The sequence below is a fragment of the Lissotriton vulgaris genome, chromosome 6, assembly GCF_964263255.1.
Source record: "Lissotriton vulgaris chromosome 6, aLisVul1.2, whole genome shotgun sequence".
NCBI lineage: Eukaryota > Metazoa > Chordata > Amphibia > Caudata > Salamandridae > Lissotriton > Lissotriton vulgaris.
In genome coordinates this window covers 363,000,717-363,014,453 of record NC_141694.1, presented here as the reverse complement: position 1 = coordinate 363,014,453, position 13,737 = coordinate 363,000,717, and the positions used below count along the sequence as shown (strand labels likewise).

The window sequence follows — 13,737 nt, the reverse complement described above, 5'->3', positions numbered from 1 at the left end:
CAGATACAAAACCTCTCCCACTTGTAAGCATATGAAGTCCGAGTGGAAGGCCTCTTAGACTCCTTCAGTATGTCCATGCAATCCTCGGGCAGATTCAGATGGCCATATTGCACTATCTCAGGAGCCATGCCGCCAAACTCAAAGACGAGAGGTTAGGGTGTAACATCCGTCCCCCGAACTTCGTGAGAAGGTCCGGCCTGCACGGCAGCCGAATGTGAGGAAGGAAAGACCGGTGAAGCAGGTCCGTGAACCACCACTGCCTGGGCCACTCCGGGGCAATGAGTATCATCCGAGCCCTGGACCGGGCCAGCTTGATGAGCACCGCCGGAATCAGGGGAATGGGAGGAAAGGCGTACAGAAAGCTGTTCGTCCAGTTGATCCATAACGCATTCCTCAGCGTCCCCTGCTAGTAGTACCTGGAGGCGAAGTCTCTGCACTTGCTGTTTTCGGCGGTGGTGAACAAATCTACGTCGGGAGTTCCCCACCTTGTGAAGACTTCTCCTAGTACTTCGTCGTTTATGACCCATTCGTGGTTTTCCTGAACCAGCCTGCTCAGTGCGTCTGCCTGAACATTCTGCACACCTGGCAGATGGGTAGCCGTTATCGTCAATCCTCTGGCTAGGAGCCAGTGCCAGATCGCCTTCGCCTCCTGTGACAGAGTGCGTGATCTCGAGCCCCCCTGCTTGTTGAGGTAGTACATCGTGGTAGTATTGACCGTCTGTACAAGCAGGGAGTTGGTCTGGAAGGACGGAAGAAAGGCCTTCAGTGCCAAGTGAACAGCTCTGAGTTCCAGGAAACTGATGTGATACGTGGCCTCCGTCGGCGACCACGTTCCTTGAATCTGTAGGTTCCCGGAATGCGCTCCCCATCCCAGGAGAGACGCATCCGTCACGACAGTCTGCGAGGGAATGTCCTTGTGGAAGGGAACCCCTCTCAGGAGATTCTCCGCCGAACACCACCACTTCAGAGACTGAAGAGCATGCAGAGACAGTCGTATCCTGTCGTCCCAGGATCCTTTCCTCTGATCCCACTGGTCTTCCAAGCACTCCTGCAGCGGTCTCATGTGCAGTCGTGCGTGTGGCGTCAGGAAGATACAAGAGGCCATCGATCCCAGTAGAGAAGACACCGTCCTCACTGTTGTAGATGGAGTCGTCATAAGAGCCTGAGCCTTCCGAAGGAGAGATAATCGTCGCTCTTCCTAAGGAGACACGCTTGCTGACAGCGTATTGATGGAGGCTCCCAAGTACTGTATGCATTGGACCGGAGTCGGGACAGACTTGGCCATGTTGATGTGCAACCCCAGCTTGTTCAAGAGAACGCACGTCTTCTGGAAGTGTGCTCGCGCTTCCGAGAAGGAGGATGCCTTGATCAACCAATCGTCCAGGTACGGGTAGACAAACACCTTGTTCTTCCTCAGGTGGGCTGCTACCACCGCCATGCACTTCGAGAATGTTCTCGGCGCAGACTTCAGTCCGAATGGGAGTACTGTGTATTGATCATGATTGGCGCCGACTTGGAACCGCAGGAACTTCCTGTGTTTGTGTGCAATGGGCACATGGAAGTAAGCATCCTGTAGGTCTATAGCACATAGCCAGTCTCCCTGTTGCAACTGAGAATAAATCTGATGCAACGACAGCATGCAAAACTTTTCCCTGCGAATCCATTTGTTTGCCTGTCGCAAGTCCAGAATGGGCCTGAACTCGTTCTTGTCCTCCTTGCGAACCAGGAAGAAACGGGAGTACAGACCTCTTCCTCTCTGAGACAGAGGTACGTCTTCTATCGCCCTTTTCCTTAACAGGATATCCGCTTCCGCATGAAGCTCGTGCAGCTGAAACTGCGAGCTGACCGGAGGGATCGCTGGAGGCAGGCTTGTGAATCGAAGACTGTATCCATTGCAAACAATATTCAGCACCCACTTGTCCTGAGTAATTTTTCTCCACTCTGCCAGAAAAAATGGAATGCTTCCCCCTACCGGAGTGGGTAACAGATCCGGGGGAAGTAGGTTCCTAGGGCCTAGACCCAGCCTGGCCCTTGGGCGCCGGAGCAGACTGCTGGCCTCCTCTGCCCTTCTGGCGGAACTGTTGTTGATGTTGCGACTGTCCCGAAGCCTGGCCACGTCCTCTGCCTTGCCCACCGAACCGCTGTTGGAAAGGGCGGTACGTCTTCTTCGTATCTTTAGGCTTCTCCAGGCCCACAGCCGTGAGCGTCTCGGCCTCCGCCTTCATGCGGGCCATCTCATCGTCCGCATGCTTCCCGAAGAGGGTCTCGCCGGAGAATGGCAGGTTGGCTACCCTCTGCTGTGCGTCCGGTTTCAGGGACGTAAGACGGAGCCAGGCGTGACGTCGTTGGTTGACTCCATGGCAAAACCCATGAGCAGCCAACAGGGAAGAGTCCGCTGCAGCGCTGATAATCCGGTTCGCCACCAGCATCCCTTCATTCAGAACTTTCTGGAAGTCCTCGCGCTTCTCGCGAGGTAAGTGCTCCGCAAACTGCTCGAGGGAGTCCCAGAAGGCGCGGTCGTAGCGGCCCAACAGCGCCGTGGCACTCGCAGCTTTCATGGAGGTAGCGGATGTTCCACACACTTTCCTCCCTGCCGAATCCATCCATCTGGACTCCTTATCTGGGGGAACCGTGGATGACGGGGTGGTGGCATGTTGTTTGCGGGCCGCTGTCACAATTACAGAGTCCGGAGGGGGTTCCGCCCTCAGAAAGACCGGATCCGAATCGGGAGCCCGGTACTTTTTCAGCAACCTCGATGGAGCCGCCTTCGTCACCGCAGGGGTGAGAAAAAGGGCCATAGCCGGTTCCTCCAGGCCCGGCACCAGAGGCAGGAGTGGACGAGACAGGTGTTTCTGATGCAATGTCTCAAAAATGACTGAAGTCTTAGGGGTAGGCACCGTCAAGAATATGCCCAACTTCGCAGCGCCCCTCAAAAGGACATCATGGAACGCCACCAGGTCATCAATCGGGGACACCCTCGTGTCTGGTGACCCCGACAAGGTCGGAGAATAGTCCCTGGTACCAGAGGACCTTGTACGAGAGCGAGAGTGGCGCCTCCTATGGCGGCGTCTCGACCGCGTGGAGGATCTGTGTCTCGATCTCTCCCTCCTCCCAGAGCGAGAGTGAGACCTGCCAGCCTGTGGCCGCTCCACCAGTTTCCGTGGTGGGGTCTTCCTTGGTTCCTCTCGGGGTTTAGGTTTCGGGGTCCCCTTAGGAGGTACAGGTAGAGAAGGCAACGAAGTGGACCTCCGCGAAGGAACCACCGACCGAGGGGCGGGCCCATGCGGAGGAACTGGAGGCGGAGGGTCTCCTGATGGAAGCGGAGGGTTGGGTGGAGGATCCTCTTTAGGTACAGGCGGAGGTGGCGACCTAGGCCGAGATGGCGTGTACACCTCTGAGTACGCCGAGCCCGGCGACCCCTTAGGCGAAGGGGGCTGCGATCCAGCCCCATCAGCAGGTGATCGCTTCCTCTTGCGTCCTCCACTAGAGGCAGTGTGGCTTTTGGGACCAGAATCCCTTTTGCGCCGTTTTGGAGAGGCAGAACGACTCCTAGACGCCGACCTTTTCCTTCTAGACGCTGAGCGTCGCTTTTCCAGCGTCGAACGTCGCCTCCGCGACTCCGGCGTCGAACGCCGCCTCCGCGACATCGACCTCCTCTTCTTCGACGTCGAACGCCGTCCCCGCGACGTCGACCTCTTCCTCCGTGACGTCGTACGCCGCCTCCGCGACATTGAACGTTCCGTCCTCGACGACGAGCGTCGATTCCTCCGTCTTGATGCTCTCGACGTCGAGGAGCCCCTCGACGTCGACCGGTGCTTCGACGGCGATCGGCGGTGTCGCCTCGACGGCGAGCGCCGATGCTTGTCACTTCGTCTCCGACATCGATAGGAAGACCTTGACATCGACGATGACGTCGACGGTGGCTTCGACGGCGACCTCTCCAGGCCCTTCGACGTCGAGTCGTCACGCCGTCTCAACCCGGAGCCCCGGGGAGAAGGGGAGCACACCGCCGTCATCCCTCTCGACGTTGTCGTCGATGCAATCGACGTCGACGGAGACCGGGACCGTTTGCTGGACTTCCTGCCTCTGGGGAGCCCCCCAGAGGCCTCAGCAGAGGCAGAGGGAACCTTCCCAGCCTGCCCAGACCCACCTGCAACCTGCAGACGCCTCTCCTCAAGGCCAGAAAGCCTAATCTTCAACCTGTCCCTCAGAGTCCGAGCAGTAAACTGCTGGCAGATGACACAGTACTCAGGTACATGATCTTCAGGGAGGCAGACGATGCAGACATCGTGGGGATCACTCTTGGCCTTCTTCCTCCCACATGCTGGACACTTATCAAAAAGACCAGGCATTTTAGAGCCCTAAAACGCCTGAACCAGCACACAAAAGAGAAAGAGAGCACCAAGAAAGTAAACTGAAACACTTTTAAAACACAAAAGTGCCAAAATATCCAATAAACCCTTGAAACAAGGGAGAGCTCAATGCCAGGGTCCTGTAAGCAGAAGCCGGAAAAAAGAACTGAAAGTAGAGGGACCTGCTATGCATTCTGGGATACTGGGAGAAAGTTCTAGAAGGCTCTCTTAAAGGTACAGTATCCTATTTAAGCCACATAATGGCAGCCTATGGGGCTTGTCTGTCCATGCCTTCCTCTCTATCATTCCAGAGTCTTTTTAATGGTGGAGGCAAGTTTCTCTATGGTAGAAACTGGGCTGGCTGTATTATGTGTGGTGTTATTTGGTGGAATTGCTAGTTGAAGTACTGGACATTGTAGCCTGTGGATATAGGCTGCATTATTTGTCTTTAAATTCTCTCTTAAGTGTCTTTGCAGTTTTTGCATGATTTGACAACTTAAGAGATTATTTTTGATTGCCGGGGTCCACGCACATGGGCGGGACTATTCACTAGATTATGACTATACACAGAGATCCCCTACTACAGAACTATATATACACACACATTAAGAGATGCGGGGATCACATCTTATTGATCAAGGTTTATGGAAATCGATTCTTAAGACAATTAATAAAATCTGCATGTGCTAAACCTCATTAACATTGGATCCCTGAATGGTCACCAGTATAATTGCTTTGAAAACTGCAAAAATCTCATGTATCGGCTATGTATATTTTTTGTGTACAGTAAAATACACTTCCCTGTGTCTAAAAGCAGGACACGTTTTTTCAAAGCAGGACAAAAGTATTCACAGATCTCAAACCATTTAGTGTTGTATATGGTATATATGTGTAAATGCATAGGAATAATAAGACACCCTATTAAGAGCACATAATGTGTTACAAATATGCTCTAACTGCACAAAATGCTGCAGAAACCGATTTTACCTTTTCCCAAATTTCAGCTAACCCCCGACGATATAATGGCTCTGCATTGCAGCATATTTCCACTGGCCCTGGACATAAGCTAAACAATAAGTAATTATGAAAGACAAAAGAATGTAAACATGCAGCACTTATATACAAAAAGAACTTAGTCTGACAAATAGAAAGTTGAGAATTACGAATTACTTACAGACGGTGACCACGTCCCCAATAGACACCAATTCCAGCCCGAGCCTTTGATTTTCCATTACTTGAACAGCACCCATCTGTATACACCACTGTGGAGTCTCCTGTAAAGAAAATTCAAGCAAATAAATATACAATACTTGTGTTAAAGTACCAATCCAAAATATTCAAAACAGCTTCTAGAATACAGCAAGCTATATATACACAAACAGGTCTTCAACCTGTTTTTCGGTCTTAAGCAGCATGTTCATAGCACCTATCATGACGTTTCTTCACTGGCTTCCGGAGGGTGACCTGAGGCACTTTGGAACAAACTCCATTGTGAACAATTTTGTCCACCAACATAGCCTTGGCTATCACAGCAGGTTTATTTTCCCTTATCTAATCAAATGCTCAAGACTGAGTCCTACCATAACCTGCTGGTCATTAGCCCAGTGAATCACAAAAGGTCTGGCAAGGATATTTCCATTTACTTGCTCACTTGTCTGGAATTTCCTCACACTCAGTCTTAAAGGAGACGTTTTAGGTTTGGGGGGTGCACCAAAAAAACTCTTCATGGTTACCTGGAAATGCCTTAGAGGCAGCTGCTGAAGCGCCAACAGCCCTATAAATCCCCAAAACAAAATATAAATTCCCCAACAAATTGCTTCCTAAATAATTCATATTGGTCAATTGAAGGATAATAAGTAGCTGGATCCAAACAACTTCGATCCCAAGACATTTACTAAGAAGCCCAAATATTAGATGGGAAATATTTGTAAATCCAAGAATGACTGCTCGGTCACATGTGCTGGAAGCCACGCTCAATAAATAGGAGTATGAAACGAATGTAGTGCACAGACCAAAACTCAACAGATAACTAAGGAGAACAAGCATTAAAAATGCAATAGGTCTCGTCTTTGATTAAGTTAAAGCCATTTGCTTTGCTATACAATACTATTAGCAAAGCAAATGGCCTTAACTTAATCAAGGGCGAGACCTATTGCATTTTCAAAGCTTGTTTTTATTCTATAAACGAGTGCCACAGCACTATTTTATCAATTAGTGCCGCTGTTCATGTCGTTGTTTACTTAAAAATGTTGGTGCTGATGTTCGACCTATTTTCAGGAATTTTGATATTAGATATTTGTGGTGTGAAGATCTGCTCTTTGTAGCCAATCCGTAGGTGTGCGGGATATAGCTTGGCAGAAACGATTCCATGTCTTGGAAGCAATTTTTTGATGGGTATTTCTATTGCCAATAGGGTTGCTTGCGTAAAGTTCGAAAAAAAAAAAATGATTTTCTATACTTTTTTAGTTTATTTCAATTAATTCAAACCATTACATGTCTAAGAGCTATGCATTGCATTTAAAATTCAAATAAAACAGCCAATACAGCCGAAATAGAATTGCAGGGAATTAAAAACAATGACAACTGTAATGTTTTATTGGTGTGAAACAGAAAAAAATGGCCAGAATAATTCCGATAAAAGCAGTATCAGAGGTTTTTAAAGGTAGAGGTATGGGGTCATGTGCACACTAGTACGTCTCCCTGCTGTGAGGGCTTGGGTTGCTAATGACTCTGCACCCTATGGTGTTTTGTCATGGCTGCTGGGGCGCCCCTACACTCAACGGGTGAGGGTCAGTAGCAGATGTATTCTGTCACCTTAACACGGCCGCATCACAGTGTAGAGTGCAGCATATGTCCATTGAGATTATCAGTATCAGATAGTGGCTCTGCTAAGTGCTTGGCCTGGGTTATGTTGCCAGTGATTGTTATCTCTTATCTTGGCTTCAATGAGAGAGGCAAATGAGGCTCGTAAATTTCCCCAATTTTGCTAGGGTGCTTGGTGTATTTTCAGTAAAGCGCATGTCTGCCTCCTTATAGCGTTTAACACCTTTTCACTGAAACAGCGCGAGGAACAGGTGGTGTCGATGCTCGGTCCGTTTGGGAAACAGCACAACAGGTTGAACTAGGGTGACCAACTGGCATTGGTGCAAATTCAGGACTATGAGTGTAAAAATTCAGGACAAAGGGTCAGAATTCAGGACACAAATTCAGGTCAGGAGGTCAAAATTCAGAACAAAACTTCAGGACAATAGGTAAGTTTTACAGGCACATCCAAGGTTGCTGAATAGTATATAAGTAAGCCCAATCATTTCCAAACATATTCAACCATTTGCAAACCTATCCATCATGTATCCTTCCATCTATCATTTCACTCATCCATCCTTTCATCCATCCTTTCACTCATCCATCCATTATCCATCCATCCATCCATCCACCCTTTCACCATATCCATCTGTACACTTATCCATCCACTCTTCATCCCATCCATCCAGTCACTCATCCATCCAGCCACTTACCCTTTCACCAATCCAGCCATCCTTTCACTTACTAATCCTTCCACCCATCCACTCTTTTAGTCATCCATCCATTCTCCCTTTCTCTCTCCATCGACCCTTTCACTTAGCCATCCTTCCTTCCATTCATCCATCCATCCACCCACCCACCCATCCATCTACTCATCCACTCATGAACCCATACATTGACCTTATCACTCATCCATCTATCTATCATTTCACTCCTTCACACATCTATTCTTCCTTTTGTCCATCTACCCTCCATTTCACTCTTCTCATCCATCCTTACATCCACCCTTTCACTCATACGTCCATTCATTCACCCTAGCACTTAACAATCCATCCATCATTTCACTCACCCACCCACCCATCATCCACCCACCCACCCTCCACCCACCCACCATCCACCCAACATCCACCCATACTCTCATCCATCCTTTCACCCACCTACCCTCCACCTACCCACTCATCCATCCACCTTTCACCCACCCACCCACTCATCATCCATCCTTTCACCCACAAACTCTCCATCCATCCATCCTTTTACCCACCCACTCATCATCCATCCATCCATCCTTCCCCTCATCATCCATCCATCCATCCATCCATCCATCCATCCTTCCCCTCATCATCCATCCATCCATCCATCCTTCCTTCCCCTCATCCATCCATCCATCCTTCCCCTCATCATCCATCCATCCTTTCACCCACCCCATCATCCATCCATCCTTTCCCTCATCATCCATCCATCCATCCATCCATCCATCCATCCTTTCCCCCACCCCCTCATCATCCACCCTTCCCCTCATAATCCATCCTTTCACCCACCCCCTCATACATCCATCCATCCATCCCCTCATCATCCATCCATCCATCCTCCCCCTCATCCATCCATCCATCCATCTATCCATCCATCCATCCATCCATCCATCCTCCCCCTCATCCATCCCTCATTTCTTCCATCATCCATCACTCATTTCATCCATCATCCTTCATTTCATCCATCATCCATCCTTTCCATCCATTTATCCTTTCCATCCATTTATCCTTTCCATCCATTTATCCTTTCCATCCATTTATCCTTTCCATCCATTTATCCTTTCCATCCATTTATCCTTTCCATCCATTTATCCTTCCCCTCATCCATCTTTCACCTCATCCATCATCCAGCTACCCTTCATTTGTACAAATGGAAAAGATAACAAATGATGTTCTGAATAGATGCATCTAGCGGGTTAATGTTGTGGTCTGCACAATAAATGACAAACCGCTTCCACTTTGCCGCATAGCATGCTCTTGTGGTGGGCTTCCTCGCCTCCCGGATGATATCCATACAGTCAGGAGGCAAGTTGAGGTAGCCAAATTCTAAGACCTCAGGAGCCAGATCGCCAGGTTGAGCTGTTGCGGATCTGGATGCTGAATGGCGCCATGGCTCTGCGTCAGAAGGCTGGGTGTGAGGCGTAGCCTCTGATGCGGTACCACGGACAGTTCCAGAAACGTGGTGTACCATGGTTGGCGAGCCCACGTTGAAGCAACCAGGATGAGAGTCATCGAGTGCTGCCTGAGCTTGCGTGCCACCAGCGGTATCAGAGGTGCTGGGGGAAAAGCATACGCAAATTTGCCTGACCAGTTCATCCATATCGCATTGCCCTGCGACTGTGGGTGTGGGAACCTGGCAGCGAAGCTTTGGCATTTTGCTTTCTCCCTTGTGGCGAACAGGTCTATCTCTGGATGACCCCATCTTTGGAAGTACGGTTGGAGTACTGATGGGTGTATCTCCCACTCGTGCATTTGGTGGCTGTACCTGCTGAGCAGGTCCGCCATCTGATTGTCCTTGCCTGGGAGGTGTTCTGCCATGAGGAAGATGTTCCTCTGAATGGCCCACTTCCACATGCTCTGAGCCAGATGAGACAGCTGTGGAGAGTGTGTCCCTCCCTGCTTTTGAATGTAGTACATGGCCGTCATGTTGTCCGTCCGGATCAACACGACCTTGTTGCACAGATGTACTTTGAAGGCTTTTAGTGCCATGAAGATCGCCATCAGTTCCAGAACATTGATGTGCATCTTCCTTTGCTGTGGTGTCCATAGTCCCTGCACAGTGAAATGGAGTACATGAGCTCCCCATCCCTGGAGAGAAGCGTCCGTCGTCAGGATGATCTGTGGCACAGGCTCTTGGAACGGTCGGCCCTTGCAAAGGTTTCGTGGATTCCACCAATGCAGAGAGTTGTATGCCCGACCGCTCACCAACACTAGGTCTTTCAACTGCCCATGAGCCTGAGTCCACTGACGTGTCAAGCACTCCTGAAGCGGACGCATATGTAGTCTCGCCTGCGGGACTATGGAGATGCAGGAGGCCATCATGCCTATCAACTGCATGAACACTCGTGCTGGAAGCGAGTGCTGAGGTCTGAACTTCTGTATCAGCGATTGAATGCTGCGGGCCCTCACTGAATTCGGCTGTGCTGTGGCCGCCAGAGTGTTTATGGTTGCACCCAGATACTGCCGTATGTGGGCGGGTTGGAGGTGGGATTTTGGGTAATTCAGTGAGAATCCCAGATCGTGAAGGAGGTGAATGGTGTGGGACATATGGGCGGCACACTGCTGGGCTGACTTCGCCTGTATGAGCCAGTCGTCCAGATAAGGGTAGACATGGATGTTCTGTCTCCTTAGGTGCGCCGCCACTGTCGCCAGGCACTTAGTAAACACCCTGGGTGCCGTGGTGACTCCGAAAGGCAAAACCTTGCACTGGTAGTGCTGGTTTTGGATGGTGAACCGGAGGTACTTCCTGTGTGAAGGGTGCAGTGGAATGTGAAAGTACGCATCCTTTAGGTCTAAAGTTGCGAGAAAATCCCCCTGACTGAGCAACGGGAGCACTTGCTGCAGGGTCAGCATATGGAAGTGCTCCGACAGGATGTAGTGGTTGAGTGGCCTGAGGTCCAGGATGGGCCTGAGGGACCCGTCCTTTTTTGGTATTAAGAAGTACAGGGAGAAGACCCCTGTGCCTCTTTCCTGCACAGGCACGAGCTCTATTGCTCCTTTTTGCAGCATGACGATGACCCCCGGCTGCAATAAATGCAAATGCTCAGCAGACATAGGACGGTGTCTTGGGGGTATGTTGGGTGGAGTGGATGTTAACTCCAGACAATAACCGTATTGTATAAGTTTTCTGACCCACCTGTCTGTGGTGATGGTTTTCCAGACTGGCAGGAACTGCTGGAGTCTCCCCCGACCGGTGTTGTGTGGTCAGGGGGCAGTGACAAGGCGTCACTGTTTGTTGGTGGCAGAGGATCTGGAGGAGTTGTTTCCACGACCTCTGCCCTTGGCGCTGTTACCACGATATCCACCTCGACTCTTGTTGGTGTATGTGGACTGAGTGTTGCCTTTGTAGTACTGCGTGGATTGGGAGAGCTGGCCCCTGGAAACGCCTCTAGTGCTTGAGCGACGAAAAGACCCACCCCGAAACTGCTGGGACTGTAAGGCACCCATGGATTTAGCAGTTTCCGTGTCCTTTTTAATTTTTTCTAAGGTGGTGTCAACCTCGGGCCAAACAGCCGATCTGGATTCACTGTTTGATTAAGGATGGTGGTTTGTATTTCCGGCTTAAATCCAGAGATTCTCAGCCAGGCATGTCGTCGTAGCATAACACTAGTATTGACGGCCCTGGCTGCGGTGTCAGTCGTGTCCAGAGCGCACTTAATCGAAGCATTAGAGATCAGCTTCCCTTCCTGGATAAGCATCTCCGCTGCCTCCTTGTATTCATCAGGCAGGTGCTGCAACAGGGTCTCCAGTGTGTCATAGTGTGCCCTGTCATACCTTGCCAGAAGCGCTTGTGTATTCGAAATGCGCCAGATGTTGGCTGCCTGTGCTGCTACCCTCTTCCCCGATGCCTCAAAGACCTTAGATTCTTTGTCTGGGGGAGGAGCAGAACCCGTAGTCTGAGAATTAGCTCTCTTCCGGGCATTCAAGACGACAAGGGAGTCCAGGGGCAACTGTCCTTTGATGTAGGTAGGATCAGTAGGCGCTGACTTATATTTCTTTTCAATCCTAGGGTTTATAACCCTCGCCCTGGTAGGCTCTTTAAAGATATCGCCAGCATGTTTCAAAACACCTTTCAGCATAGGCAGAATCTTGACAGTTCTCTCAGAGACTGAGAAGGTATCAAAAAGGAAGTCGACATCAACAGGGTCAGCATGGAGCTGGACGTTGTGATTGTTAGCTGCCCATTCAATGAGGGCATTGAAAGCTGCAAAGTCTTCTGTAGGAGACGTTTTCTCAGAAAATAGTTGAGGGTCTTGTCCTGATTGAGGATCACCCGGGTCAGCACCAGCGGCCCAGGGTTCGTTGGTATCCTCAGGGTCTGTATAGACAGGATAGCTGTACTCATCCTCATCATCGCCCTCCCCAGCGTCCACATCAGAGTAAGTGGGCGAAACATTATGAGTCTGTGGAGAAAGTGGTTCCACCAAGACAGGAGTGAAAGCAGAGTCCTTTTTCTTGAGGAATCTTGTAGGACTCCATTGGACGTTCTGGGGCAATTTTCCGCTTGTGGAGGGAAAGCCTGCCCGTTCCGGCATCAATGAAGTGTCCCTGATGCTCGTCCACTGAAGGTCGTCGAGGCAGTGGGCCGGGGACCACTGTTGACGACTTCGATGCCGAGGAAACCTTCTCGGGGACGGTGGCGACCGCCTTAGGAGCGAAAGCCTTCGGCGCCGTAAAATGAATTGGCGTGGACGCCTTATGAGGTTTCTCAACCGGCTTCGGAGGCGGAGGATCCTTTGGTCCGACCGATAATTTCTTGTCCCTGATGCGCTGTAGGGAGTCCGTCACCTTCTTGGTGAAAGCGGCGGATGGACGCGCCGGTTCGACAGAATCCTTTGAGGCCTCACCAGGAGTAGACTCTCGGGGTGCGCCGCTTTTGGCCCTGTCTTGTTGACGCGGAGTCACGAGAACCTTCGGGTCATGTAGTCCTTTCTTCGGGTCACCGAGTCCCTTGCCGGTGCAGACTGTCTTCGGCGCCGACGCGCTCGGCTCGACCACCTTGACTTTTGACTTTTGTCTTCGGCGCGGCAGACTTTGTCTCGACGCCCTTGACTTGAGCCTTCGGCTCGACAGCACCCTTCTGCTTCTTCGGCGCCGAGGGCTCCGAGGCCTTGGATCCGACCAAAGCGATGCGCACTTTCGGTGTCGAGGACGGCACCTGCGCAAGTTCTTGTGTCGAGACCGTAGGTTTGACTTTCTGTTTCGATTTGCCAGGGTGCGGCTCAGCAGCAATGTCCGTGGCCGAGCCCGAAGGCGGGGCCGTAGAAACCATTGTAAGATCTTGGGTAAGGCCTAATGGCGATCCCTCGACCTGAGCCTTATGAATTGGCACGGCCCCAGAGTCAGTTTGAGGAAGCTCTTCGTCCGAGCTATCCTCCATGGCCCAGAGGGCCCCGTCGTCGTCTACTACCTAGTCGACGACTTCTTCGGCCTCGAACATCTCAGCATCAGCGTCGTAGCCGTAGTCGACGTCCGATGCAGGGTTCGACTCACTAATGTCCTGGATAGATTCTTCCTCGACATCCCCTGCATTGAAGATGTCCACAGGCGCCTGTGCAGCATGCTGGGCCTCCTGGCGCGCAGCTCGTCGAAGCTTAAGCGTCTTCTTGGACCTGAAGCGGGAACAAGCCATACACTTGGCTTCATCATGGTCCTGCGACAGACACTTGTTGCACACCGGGTGGTCTACGGTCCATGATGAGCGGTCGATAGGGTCTGAAGCGTCGACAGGGTCTGAAGCATCGACTGGGCCTTCCGCGTCGAAAGCACGCGGGTGTAGGGAATACGGCTCGGGACCGAGCTGGAAGAGCTAAGACCGAACGCAAGACTATACC

General features: G+C 50.9%; 1 protein-coding gene across 4 annotated transcripts in view; it reads right to left on the bottom strand.

Annotated features, from left to right (window-relative positions):
• The window catches only part of LOC147707339 (ribonuclease H1-like), a 687,926-nt gene that overhangs the window by 502,155 nt on the left and 172,034 nt on the right, over positions 1 to 13,737 (bottom strand). For all 4 annotated transcript variants that reach the window (XM_086926384.1, XM_086926382.1, XM_086926385.1 and 1 more), the window contains one exon: positions 5,527 to 5,626. In XM_086926384.1, the coding sequence (XP_086782510.1) occupies positions 5,527 to 5,626 (100 nt within the window). The remainder of the gene's footprint in view (positions 1 to 5,526; positions 5,627 to 13,737) is intronic.